Source organism: Perognathus longimembris, unplaced genomic scaffold, assembly GCF_023159225.1.
Source record: "Perognathus longimembris pacificus isolate PPM17 unplaced genomic scaffold, ASM2315922v1 HiC_scaffold_139, whole genome shotgun sequence".
Lineage (NCBI taxonomy): Eukaryota > Metazoa > Chordata > Mammalia > Rodentia > Heteromyidae > Perognathus > Perognathus longimembris.
In genome coordinates, this window is record NW_025956386.1 from 99,251 (window position 1) to 112,597 (window position 13,347).

The 13,347-nt window shown below is 38.2% G+C and overlaps 1 protein-coding gene across 1 annotated transcript; it reads left to right on the forward strand.

The window, feature by feature from the left end:
* Window positions 1–7,673: 7,673 nt before the first annotated feature.
* Window positions 7,674–12,958, forward strand: LOC125344521 (nuclear receptor coactivator 2-like). Its single transcript, XM_048337030.1, has 2 exons — window positions 7,674–7,910; window positions 12,745–12,958. Exons 1-2 carry the CDS (start codon window positions 7,825–7,827, stop codon window positions 12,941–12,943), a joined length of 285 nt encoding a protein of 94 aa, XP_048192987.1. The 5' UTR covers window positions 7,674–7,824; the 3' UTR covers window positions 12,944–12,958.
* The last annotated feature ends 389 nt before the right edge of the window (window positions 12,959–13,347 follow it).

The window sequence follows — 13,347 nt, forward strand, 5'->3', positions numbered from 1 at the left end:
GATCTGTTCAGATTCACCTGTGAGCTCTAAAACTTCTGTGTAGCCTGGGGAAACTTACATTGTCATCAACACCTCAATTTCTTCCTCTGCAAATGGTGTTCTCACAGGTCAAGGATGTAGGCTATGTCTGCCAACATAGTGAGCACTCAGAAAATAATCATTACTAGCTATTTCTTTTTGTTAAACTTTTACTGGGGTTTAAGTTTTTACATATATCACAGTATACATTTTCACAATGATGAAAATTATCATTCTACTCTATATAGCTTACGAAGTCTATGAACTTTAACAATAAAATCATTTTCTCCATTTTGGATGATGATATGTACATTATGTTCCTTTTGTTTAACAACATCTGTTCCCTCCTTCACTCATTCCTTCCTTCCCCATTCCCACCCATAAGTTACTTAGTTCCCTTTCATCAGTGTCTAGTGTAGCCATGGTCCCCTCTGCTATATTATTATTGTTGTTACTATTACTATTCTCATGCACTTTCCACTCATTCTCTGTCCTCTTCTTTATTTTTACTCTATTTTGATATCTTGAGACCTGTTTACTTTGTTCTATCTCATTGCATTTTAATTCTAACACCCACATGTCAGGGAGACTGTCTCTCTTTCTCTCTGGCTTGTCTCACTTAGCATGATTTGTTCTAGTTCCATCATTTTCTTACCTATTTCTTTTTATTGTTATGGGAATACTGGGATTTGAACTCAGGGCCTTGTGCTTTCTAGGTAGTTATTCTACCACGTAAGCCATGCTCCCAGCTCATGGTTGTTAGAAAATCGCACCTGAGTTTGCATCCTTCCCTGCTATGTCTAAGTGTAAAGTTATTTATGGAAGCAAATCAGAGAAGTTAGATCACCTGTTTGACATATATACACATTTTAATAAGACATTCATCAAACTTGAGTTTTAAAGAGGAAGATATACTTAAACTGCTTAACACATAAGTCCTCAATAAATGTTGGTTTTAAAAATATGTGTTATACTGTGGGAGAGGATTTTAGAATAATACAATTCATAGTAGTTTTAGATGACAAATTATGTATAATTATATTTACAAAATTGCATATGCTTCTATCATATTTTCTTTTTCACTTTATTTTTTATTGAGGGACCTTTTACAAAAAGCACTTTTTTGTAGTTCAGTCTATCTACCCTATCTCCCTTCTGTCGTTAATGGGAGGTGTTTAAACTCATAAAGGAGTTTAAAATAGGTTACAGATTAAAGGAAATTGAATTTTAATGAAACTCAAACATAAGCATGTCATTACCATTTCACAGTTTTTAAGTTTTGGGGAGAAAACTGGTTTCCAGAATGCTAAGAGACTGAGCAGGGGAGGAACTTTGCTCACATTATGGAGGGTATATGGCTTCTTCTGAAGTTTTCTTAACTGAGGACTTACTAAAACTCGGTCACATTGGGGCCACCTGATGCTAATATAAGCAACCCAGTGATGGAGTATTAAGGAACTTTATAAGAATTCAGAAAGTGGAAACCATCTTAGGCAACAGATGTCAGACTACACATATTCCCCCTGTTGGTAATGAGAGTGCAGAACAGCTTCCTCCTCCTTAACTCTGCACTGAATTTTGCTTAGGCTTTGGACAATTTCTCTTCTTTAAGAGATGTTAATGGAAATGTTACAGCTAAATATTTGTATCACCAGTGAACATGAATTTAGTCATTTATTTGATTATTGTAGCATGTGTTAAAGAGCTGCTGCTGCCCATTTGCAGACTAATGTGTTTATTACAGTCTTCCCAGTGGCATCTTGAAGTGTCTTTCAGCTAAAAAATTCATGAGTATTATTGGCTTTCAGTCAGAAAATGGAATATGTCTTCTGGTTACTGTCTAATATACCACTTTAAGGCCATTATAGTCAAGTAAATCTAAGAGCAGAACATATTGAGAAGAAAGGAAATTTTTAGCCTAAACATTTGTTTATGCACTGTTACTGTTCCAGGGAATAAGATACAAGCATTCAGGAGGTAGGTGCTAAAGACCATATTACTTGGATAATAGTTGTGGAATCTTTTGTTTTCTTTTATCATGTACCCCACTGTAGACTGCTAGTGTTTTAATATTGAAAAATCCTATCCAAATGAGAAGACTTTGTGTCTGGCTTATTGCAGTTATATAAGAAGTCAAATATACAGTATGCTTGCTGTAAATTAATAGCATCAAATTGAGAATTTGTTTTCAAATAAGTTGTCATTAATTCTGCATTTATTTGAAATGATTCTCCTAAAACTTTGCAAGGTAACTGTTGTTAGGTTGTGAATTAATGTGCAGTTTTATGAGTCTGAGTCGTTAGATGTAGACTGTAATGTGTGAGGTAAATTAAATTTTTATTGTCTGAAAACTGAAAGGCACTATAGCATTAGGAAGAGATGAAGTTAACAGTGTTCTTATGATATAGTAAAAATGAGTTTGGGGGACAAATAATATATATTTTATTGGCTAAAATGTTTTGAAATGTTATATAGTGTCCTCTGTCACTGTTAACAGCATTATTTGCCAGTGGGAAGAAAAAATTTGATTTTCTGTGTTTTGTTTTTATTTGCACACATGATACTTGTATGAATCAAAAATTGCATAGTCTGTATGAAGTACTTAACTATTACAAAAAGTTGAAGTCTTGCCAAAAGTTTGCTTTGGGTAATTTTGACCAGTTAACACTAGTTAGAAGGTGGTATTCCCCTGCTCTGTCTGCTGAATATCTTTTATCTGTGTCATCTGACTTCCAAAAAAATGCCTGGCCCACTGTTTTCTACCTTTCTCAGGCATCCACAGCAAAAGGCTTGTTTTGTTTATTGTAGCATTAGATACTATGTTTCCTTAGGCTTATCAGAAACTACTGAGAAATTTTGCTTTTGTTTAACAAAGGGATGCCTCCCAAGAACACAGTATACTTTAAAGGGAAAAAAGTATTTTCATGTGATAAAGCAGTAGGGCTTGCACTTTAGCCTTTCAGATAGCCTTCTGAATAATGGTGACTGTTTGAAAGACCCTTTTGTAGTTTAATAGAGTCCAAATGGATGATTGATGATTTATGTGTACTTTTATATTGCTAGAGCATTAAAAAGGTTGTGTCAGCCAGGCATTATGGTGCATGCCTGTATTTCCAGCTGTAACTCAGGAAGCTGAAGCTGGATGACCATGAGTTCTAGACCATTTGATCTACATTTGTGGCCTGCCACACAATTCCCCTGATCTTATGAAAAGAGACTTAGGAAAGAACCTGGAAGTCACTGGAGGAGAATGTACAAGCCTTTTAGGAGCTGATTTATTTATCAGATCCTCCTCGTGGAGGCTTTGATTTGTTTCAGCAACTTTCTTTGCCATTTCTATCATGGGAAGTTTCATTGTATAGATCAATCTCAGTATAAGGCCTAACTTTTAAAACTTATCTTAGAGCTAGCACCAAAGATCTGATGTTTTATCACTGAACATGGATTTTAATCAATGGTATTCTTATCCTTTAACTGAATTTGTTCAGCATATAACAAATCTGATAGTTTTATAGGCATTGTTTAGAAGATGGCCTCTACTAAAAAGAGGGTAAAATTAAAATGCACATTATGGGTTAAGTGAATTCTGGGTGATTCATGGTATAGCTGTTTTACAAGCCTCATACTTATCCATGGTGTGGATGGGTTTATGAAAAAAGGGGTTTATTTTAAATTGTATTGAGGACTTCGACATATTTTGCTTTCTGTTAGTAGCAAAGTGTTTAACTTTACCCCTCCCAAGATGTTCTTTTTTTTTTTAAGTAAAACTTAACCAATTCTTGGTGGCTGTAACTCTTTCCTTTGCTATCTAGGACAAGTTGATATCAGTGAATGAAGGGAGTGCAGCTACAGTGAATGCAGGGCTATTGTGTGGCTCTAGATAACAAGAATAGACAAAGGAAAACTTCAGTCTTGTGCTTCACTACCCCCAGCATCTGCCTGAAACCAGTTCTCAATTACTGTAATTATCATCAGATACCGTCTGAGAGATTACTTGTACCATGATCAGCTTTTATATTTCCATCGAACTGTTGCAGAGTGTGATATGCTCAAGAATTTTAATTTCATGTGGATGTTGCAAACACCAAAAAATGTTAAGGAACCATTCCCTTAGAACAAGTTACAACATAAAATCTTTAGTGCTGCCCTTCTTTGTATTCCACTTCTGACTTTTTTGTTGGAAATTAATTTTTAACATTGATCTGCGAATGTACTAAAATGCATCTCTATAGAATTTACTGCTTATGATAATTTCCAGTGAGTAATGTAGAAGTGAGATAATCTGATCAGTTCCTGTCATTCTCCCTTTCTCAGTATTTACAGTAGTGGGAAAAAAATTAACTTTTCTACCACACGTAAGTGACATGCTGACACTCCTTGCCAGGCAAGCCACAAGCAAGGCATTAAAGATATCAGAAAGGCATCTGGGAGACAGCAGGACTCTCCTGGAGCCCCTTGTTAGTGAGGCTCACTGTGACTTAATTTGATCCCCCCCCCAAATTTATGCAGGTTATAATCTTTGTGCCTACTTCAGGATAACAACTACCATATTCTGTGTGTCACCCTCCCCCTTCCTTTCCCAAAGTTGAATTCTCTCCCTTCCTCCAACCCATGCCTCTTTCTTTTGGTCTCAGGTCTTTGTTTTCCCTGGGTGATTGGCAGTGATTCAGCTGGACTGCCTGATGCCCCCACCGCAGGAATCAACTCCCTTTCTTGATTGGCCAAGTCCTCTACCCCTCCATTTCTCTCCTCTATTTCTCTCACTTGCCCTCTTTCTCTTAGGTGGTAACAGAGCTGGTTGGAAATGTTGTGGGGGCATGTATTCTAGACAGTTGCTTGGGGGGAAAAAAAGGACGTATGACACAGACACAGAAAAATAAGGAAGCAATTGTGTTCAAAAAGCAGAAATCTTTAGATCCTAAGGAAATACATTTAAGGCACCATCATAAAATAAAAAGAAAAAGGTTGCACTTAAGTAACTTATTCAGAAGGAAATAACTGATGTTTTAAAGCTACAAATAGAGTGGCTTGTAAGCTAACCTTGAGTAAGTGCAAGTAAAACAGTGTGCTCTGATGCTTTTACTATACTTAGACTAGAAAATGTTTACTCCTGGTCCACTCCACTCTCATTTACTCTAGTTCTGTTTCAGACTACATCAGTGCTGTCTCCATGTGCAGGTATGATGCATATCAGGAAATTTGAATGTAAATGATGATGCTAATGTTCAGTCCACAAACTAGGTACACAGAATGTTACCATTTATTTTGAAGATTGGAAAACTTGCTGATCTTTCCTTTTCTCTTTTCTCCTCCTCCCCCTCCACCCATTAGTTCAGCTGGTACTTTACCAGTTAAGCCATGTCTCCAACCTGTTTTTTGTGGGGGTTTTTCTATTTCTTTTCTTTTTTTTCTCTGGTTGTTTTGGAGATGAAATCTCACTGAGTTCTCTTTCCAGGATGGTCTTTTATCATAATTCTTCAGATCTCACCCTCCTGAGTAGCCAGTATTACAGGGGTGAGCTGCCCTGATGCAGCTTATGGTAGCATTTGAGTTTAGAAGAATAGTACATTTGTGTATGAATCCCAGATCTCACACTTAGTAGACTACCTGGTATCCTCTTCTGTAGATGCTAATGACCATCTTCATTTTATTCTACCATAATGGGTGAACTAAACTTTTTAAGGTCACTCAACTGACCCAACTAGTGAGGTTTGGACGGACATGGGTACTGGCCCATAGCTGCTCTACAATGGTACCTTTCATAGTGTGTCTTTGAATCTGTACACCAGTTGATACATAGTAAATGCTAACAAAACACAGATTATATTTATTATCAGGCCAAAACTGTGATCACAGTACAAGACCTTGGGACTTAGTTACATTGCTCGCACCAGCAGGCAGCACAGGCATCAATTCTCAAATTGTATCTTCCATGTGACCTGAAGTGAATGTGTAATTGGTGCAGCCTCCCTCAGCTGATACTTACAGTGACGTTAAGAACAGTTGGTTCTGCTGGCCCCTTAGCTCCTAACAGTAGCCAGAAGAAGCAACCGTAGTGAAGACTGAGTGTTGCAGAATATACTCAAGAATTGGTCGGGCAGTTTGGTATGTGGTAGTGCAATTGGTCTTGGGTACTGTTTTCTAATTTAGTCCACCTGCTCCTTTTCCTTGCTCTTGATGAAACTATTGCTGTCTGGTGTTTTTCTTAAATTCTTGGTCTTTCACTGACTTGAACTTATCTCTTTTTCTAACCTAGAAAAGCCTCCACAAAAAGTACGGAAGGGCAGAGATTATTATTTAGAAGGCTGGAGGACATAATGAAGGGGAAATGGCCTAGAATTGGATATCTAAGGAATACTTTTAAATATTGCCTTAACTTTTGAGGCTTCATATTTTTCCCTTTTGCTAAGCAGTTATTACGTACCAGAAGTAACAGTCTTTTACATTTTCCTCAAAATCTTTGTTAGTCTTGTTGTTTAATTCTTTTAGAACTAAAATATTTTTAATTCAATTCAAACTCTAGTTTTCTCGTGTTCTTTCATACCTAAAATAGTATTTCATTTCTAATAGTGGTGACCAATGTGAGTACACTGATTGTTTTGTCCTTATTCAGCAGTATAGATCTGTAATGATTCTTCTCACTCATAATCAGTTGTTCCCCTGAGTTTTTTAGTGCATCAAAGACCTTTGGTGATGGCATCTAGAAGCAACTGAGGGATTGGGGGAAGGGGGCAGGTGGGCATGATGGAATGTGACAAAAGAAAAAACTATGATGCATTGTTCAGGGAAGGATTCTAACTGCTATGAAGAGGGAGCCAAGGAACCAGATACCTGAGGCTTATACCTGTAATCTTAGCTACTCAGGAGGCCGAGCTATGAGGACCTAGCTTGAAGTCAGCCTGGGCAATAAAGGTCATGAGACTCATCTCCAATTAGCTACCAGAAGTCCAGAAGGGAAATTGGGCCTGTAATTCTAGCTACTCATGAGGTTGTGATCCAAGGATCGTGGTTCAAAGGTAGCCTGGTCAAGAAAGTCCATGAGATTCTTAGGTGCCAAATTAAGCCAGAAGTAGAGCTGTGGTCAAGTGGTAGAATGCTAGTCTTGAGCACAAAAGCTCAGGGATGGCATCAAGGCCTTGAGTTTAAACCCCAGCACCGGCACAATGGGAAGGGAAGAAGGAGGAGGGGAGAAAGGGAAGAAGATCCAGTCATGTGAGCCTCCTAAGGGAGGCAGGGAGAGCCTCCGTTTCGAAGAGTGCTACTTAAGAGTCCTTGCACAGGGATCTGGGACAACATATGGGTGTCAGATCTACTAACTAAATTTAGAACCCTTCAATTTAGAATTATAGCACTGCCTCTTCCCTAGGTGAACAGCACAGACATTACATTGGCAAACCCAAAACAGAGACTGGGAGGAGCCCCTTACAACACCCATCCTTTCCACATAGTACAACAACACCCCTGAAACTGGAGGCTGCTGCCTAGGCCCAGTCTGGCAGAGAGCAGCTCATGGTGCTTTTGTAATTCAGCTCCTTTCTAAAGAGTCTTTTTGTTTCATAAATGTTATTAATCTTTCCATTTGCTTAGCCTTTTAGGCAAGGTTAAAGAAAATGAAAGACAACTTTGTAAGTACAAATTATACAGGAACATATAGCAGAACAATGTGTTAATTGCTTTGTTACTGTTGTCAAATTTCTGATGAAAGTCAAAGTTTTTTGTTGACAGAATGGTGAGATACTTTATCAATAGCTCTTTTACTCTTTCTTTTTCCTTGTTTTCTTTTATAGTTGCTGATATGTATTCAAGATGAGTGGGATGGGAGAAAATACCTCTGACCCATCCAGGTCAGAGACAAGGAAGCGAAAGGAATGTCCTGATCAGCTTGGACCCAGGTTAGAGTCATTTGAAAAAAAAATCAGTATTATCTGCTAAATTTTTTTCTGTGTTTGTTATTTGAGCATTTACTTTACTCCTGATTCACATCCCATGTATAGTTTTTCTCCTTAACAACTAAACTTGTAAATATGCAGTAGCAATAGCTTAAATTTTAAATATACTAATCAGAGATTTTATTTTTCTTTACACTCAAAGGAAAGCCATATACTTCTTTTGTGTGTGCTGATCATGGGACAGGAACTCAGGACCTGAACACTGTCCCTGTGATTCTTTTGCTTGAGTGTTTCGCTACTTGAGCCACAGCTTTATGGTTTTGGTTTTGGGTGGGTTTTTTTTCTTGGTGGCTTTTTGGACATAAGAGTCTTAACAGACTTTCCTTCCCAGACTGGCTCCAAATTTTGATTCATATATCTCAGCCTCCTGAGTAGCTAGGGTTATAGGCAAAAGCAATTGGTTCCTGACTGAAAACCACATACTTTTTTTTTGCGTCAATCATGGGGCTTGACTCAGGGCCTGGGCCCGAGCTCTTTGGCTCAAGATTAGTGCTCTATCATTTTGAGCCATAGCTACACTTTGAGTTTTCTGGTGGTTAATTGGATATAAGAATCTCATAGACTTTCTTGCTCAGGTTGGCTTTTAACTGTGATCCTTAAGTCTAGCCTTCTGAGTAGCTAGGATTACAGGAGTGAGCCACCAGTGCCCTGTAAAACCATATACTTTTGATGCCATGCGTATAATCAGTTCACTTGTTTTATAATCTTCATTTTTTCCTCTTAGGTCACAGAATATTATAAGAAATCCTGTAGTAAAATGATTTGCTACATTTTATGCTGTGTTGTTTGATTTTCCTGGGAACAGATGATGGGTCTTCAGTGCAAAAAAAAATTTAAGCAAGTATGGGTGATAGTGAGAATTGTTAGACTCTCCATGCAGGCCAGTTTGGCTTTATGAGAATTATATATGCATAGGCTGGGAACGTGGCTTAGTGGTAGAGTGCTTGCCTAACATTTATGAAGCCCTGGGTTCGATTCCTGAGCATCACATAAACAGAAAACGCCAGAAGTGGCACTGTGGCTCAAGTGGTAGAGTGCTAGCCTTGAGTCAAAAGAAGCCAAGGACGGTGCTCAGACCCTGAGTCCAAGCCCCAGGACTGGCAAAAAACAAAAAAGTGTGTGTGCATGTATGCGTTTATAGTGTTTTGTTTGTTTTTATTTTTCTGTTTTGTTTGTTTGTTTTGTGCTGGGGCGTGAAATTAGGACCTGTCAGTGATTAATAGAAGATAAGTCTCACCGACTTTCCTGCCCACCCTGATTTTGAACCACAATCCTCAGATCTCAGGCTCCTGAGTAGCTAGCATAAGCCATCAACACTAGCAATATCCTGTTTTATCCTAGCATTTTCCCTTCTAGGACTTTTCCTATGATATATGCAAAATGCAAAATGTTGTCTATGTACCTATAACCCTAGATACTCAGAAGGCTGAAATAGGAGGATCATGGTTCAAAGACATCTTGGGCAGGAAAGTCTTAAGAGACTCATTTCTCCAATTAACTACCAAAAAAGCCAGAAGTAGAATTGTGGCTCAAGTGGTAGAACACTTGCCTTGAGCACAAAAGCTCAAGAACAGTGCCCAGGCCATGAGGTCAAGTCCCAGGACTGCACGCACGCACACACACGCACGTGCGTGCACACACACACACACAGAGTTAAATAAAAATAGCCAAGTGCTGGTAGCTCATGCCTGTAATCCTAACTACTCAGGAGGCTGATATCTGAGGATCAAGGTTCAGAGCCAGCCTTGGCAGGAAAATCTGTGAGACTCTTACCTCCAGTTAACCATTAAAAAGTCAGAAGCAGAGCTGTGGCTCCAGTGGTAAGCTAGCCATGACAGAGAAAGCTCAGGGACAGTGTCAGGCCCTGAATTCAAGCCCCGGGACTGAGAGAAAAAAGAGAAATGTCTATCTAGTGGCTAGCAAAAAAGCATAAAGACACTCTGTGAAGGGAAGAAAGCTAAGGAATACATTAGGAGAAGAGAAGGAAAACGGGCAAAGGCCAGGATTCCAGACTCTTTTTTCTTTTTTTCCTCACCTCTAGAAGAAAACAGACAGAATTGGACCTGGGTTCTTCCAAGTCTTTCAACTACCCCCTTCCTTTCACTGTACTTAGTAAAGTAAACAATTCTCACTAGGTGAGAATCTCTACAGATGTAGAGATTATATTATCTATTTATATCTTTAGTTTGTTACTTTATGAAAATTGAGCCGGGTGCAGATGGTTCATGCCTGTAATCCTGGCTACTCAGGTTGCTAAGATCTGAGGATCATGGTTCACAGCCAGCCTGGGTAGGAAAGTCTATGAGACTCTTATCTCCAATTAACCACTAGAAAACCGGAAGTAGTGCTGTGGCTCAAAGTGGTAGAGCACTAGCCTTGAGCAAAAAAGCACAGGGACACCATCCAAGATCTGAGTTCAAGCCCCAGGACAGACCAAGAGAAAGGAAAAAAAAGAAAACTGATATTTTTCTCTATAGAAATATATTATGATTGGGCTGGGATGTAGCTCAGCGGCAAAGTGCTTGCCTAGCAAGTACAACGTCCTGGGTTCAATCCCCAGTACCAAAAAAAAAAAAGAAAAGACAAAAAAAAAGAAAAGAAATATATTATGATAACAAAATGGTGCAATGAGAATGTAGGGTGAACCAATGCAACAGTGATTCTCACAATAGACTCAGTTGGAAATGAACTTTACTAGTTGCAGGTGGAAGGGGGGAGATAGTGGGAGAAAAATGGAGTGGGTAACTGTTCAACAAGAAATGTACTCATTACCTTACGTATGTAACTGTAACCCCTCTCTACATCACCTTTACAACAAAATAAAATTTAAAATATATATATATATTATGAGTTGCTAAAAATTTTAATTAACATATACAATTACATTTAAAAATACAAGAAGCAACTGGGTACTACAGGGTCACACCTGTAATCTTAGCTACTGAGGAGGCTAAGAGGATTGTGGTTCAAAGTCAGCCCAGTCTGTGATACTCTTATCTCCAATTAAACACCAAAAGGACAGAAGTGGAGCTGTGGCTATAGTGATAGAGTGCTAGCTTTGAGCACAAACGCTCAGGGATAGTGCCTAGACCCTGAGTTCAAGCCCCAGAACTGGAAAAAGTAACTAAAAATGCAAGAAGCTTCTGTTTTTGTAAACAACTCTCTTGGTGTTTTGAATGTAATTTAGTGGGTCTTTCACTGTACTTGGCAAAACAATTGTACAGTTAATATCTTAGTTTGCTATTTTATTAAATTCAAATAAGTAGATTTTGCCAATTTTGATATTTTCCTTCTCCACGGACTTTGTAAAACTTTACTTTGTGTTTCACATGTCATTCAGCTTGGACAATTAACAAATATGCTGGGTCAATTTCACTTTTGTTCCTTTTGTAACTTTTTGCATTATCTATGGAGGCTGCAGGATTTTATTGCTATCATTCTAAAAAAGCCTATAAAATGTTAAAGATTTCTCTTTATTATCTCAGTGTTTTACAAAAAAAATCACTGCAATTTTTTAACTAGGAATAATGATATTCTTTTTTACTAATCTTAAGCAAAACTTTTACAGATGTAACCTTCCTAGCTGGGTGTCGGTGGCTCATACTTATAATCCTAGCTACTCAGAAAACAGGTCTGAGAATTGCAGCTCAAAGCCAACCCAGACAGCAAAGTCTTGATACTCTGTCTCCAGGAAACTAGCAAATATGTCAGACTCGAGGCTTGGCTCAGTGGTAGAGCTGGAGTAGTTGACACACAAGCCAAATAAGAATAAAAATCCCTGAGTTCCTTCAAGCCCCAGAAAAGGCATAGATAAATAAATAATAAAATGAATGTCACCTCCATTCCCTTTTAAAAATATTCTTTATTTGTATAATAATAAATCCAGTTCTTACTTGGGTAAAACTGTATCAAGTAAGCATAGTAGTGACCATAATCAACCAGATCCTTGTCATTGAATTTGGCAGTCCAGAGGGAGACATTAGATACATGGATTATTTAATCACATAAGTTATAAATATATAATTATGAGGTAGTATAAATTTAAGGGGTTTTTTTGGTGAGTGTTTCGCTGGTTTTTTTGTTTTTGTTTTGCCAGTCTTGGAACTCGAACTCAGAGCCTGGGTACTTTCCCTGAGCTGCTTCTGCTCAAGGGTAGTGCTCAACCACTTGAGCCACAACTCTACTTCTGGCTTTTTTTTTTTTTGCGGGGAGATCGGGGGGGGGGGGAGTAATATATTGGAGATAAATGTCTCAGAGACTTTACTGCCTTGGCTTACTTGGAACCATTATCCTCAAATCTCAGCGCTTCAAAGTAGCTAGGAATACAGGCATGAACCACTGGCACCTGGCAAGTTTAGGTTTTAAAGAGCATGCAATACTTTGGACAACCTCCCTTCCCCCAGCCAAAGTATTCCTGTGTTTCTGTAGGTAATTTTTGTTTGCTGTGTCTGTATTAAAATTATCAGCCAGTTGCTGGTGGCTCATGCCTATAATTCTAGCTACTCAGGAAGCTGAGATCTGAGGATCAAAGTTCAAAGCCAGTCCAGGCAGGAAAGTCCATGAGATTCTAATCTCCAGTTAACCACCAAAAAGCTGGAAGTAGAACTGTGGCTTACTTGGTAGAATGCTAGCCCTGAGCAAAAAAAAGTTCAGGAACAGCAACCCAAGGCCCAAGTTCAAGCCCTAGGACTGGCACAAAATTTTTTTATTATATATATATATTTTTATAATAGCTCATTTTCAAGTACATTATAAAAATGTATTTTTTTCTTTTTAGCCCCAAAAGAAATACTGAGAAACGTAATCGTGAACAGGAAAATAAGTATATTGAGGAACTCGCAGAGCTGATTTTTGCAAATTTTAATGATATAGACAACTTTAACTTCAAACCTGACAAATGTGCAATCTTAAAAGAAACTGTGAAGCAAATTCGCCAGATCAAAGAACAAGGTAAGAGGACTGAATTCATATACTGAAGAGTTGAGTTGTTTTCTCTTTTTCCATGTATGAAAAGGTCCTTCAGAGTCTCTTTAATCCATTTCTTAGGTTTACATTATTGATGAGGAAATGATGTCACAGTGCAAGATGAATGCAAGTCTCACTTGCAGTGGTTTATAAATAGGCTTTATATAAAATTCAGCCATTCCCAAAAGACGGGACCAAAGTAAATTGGGATGATGTAACTTTTCATCTGCTAAACTCAGCTAGTAGCCCACTCATTCTTATCCCCTTACTTAAACTTTTCAAAGCTTACACAGCAAGTGCCTATCATAATTCACAAGTAAGAGGTAGGTGGAGATGTAAGCCAGAAGTGAGGAAGTGAAGCACCTCTAGTTTCAGCTAGTCAGCATATTTGATTACGTCTGAGACTCTACTGGTC

What these genes read in the sequence shown, in the direction of transcription:
- LOC125344521 (XM_048337030.1), top strand. Translation starts at nt 7,825, where the DNA reads ATGAGTGGGATGGGAGAAAATACCTCTGACCCATCCAGGTCAGAGACA. An exon ending in CCTGATCAGCTTGGACCCAG is followed by an intron (nt 7,911 to 12,744) that starts GTTAGAGTCATT and finishes TTTTCTTTTTAG; the next exon opens with CCCCAAAAGAAATACTGAGA.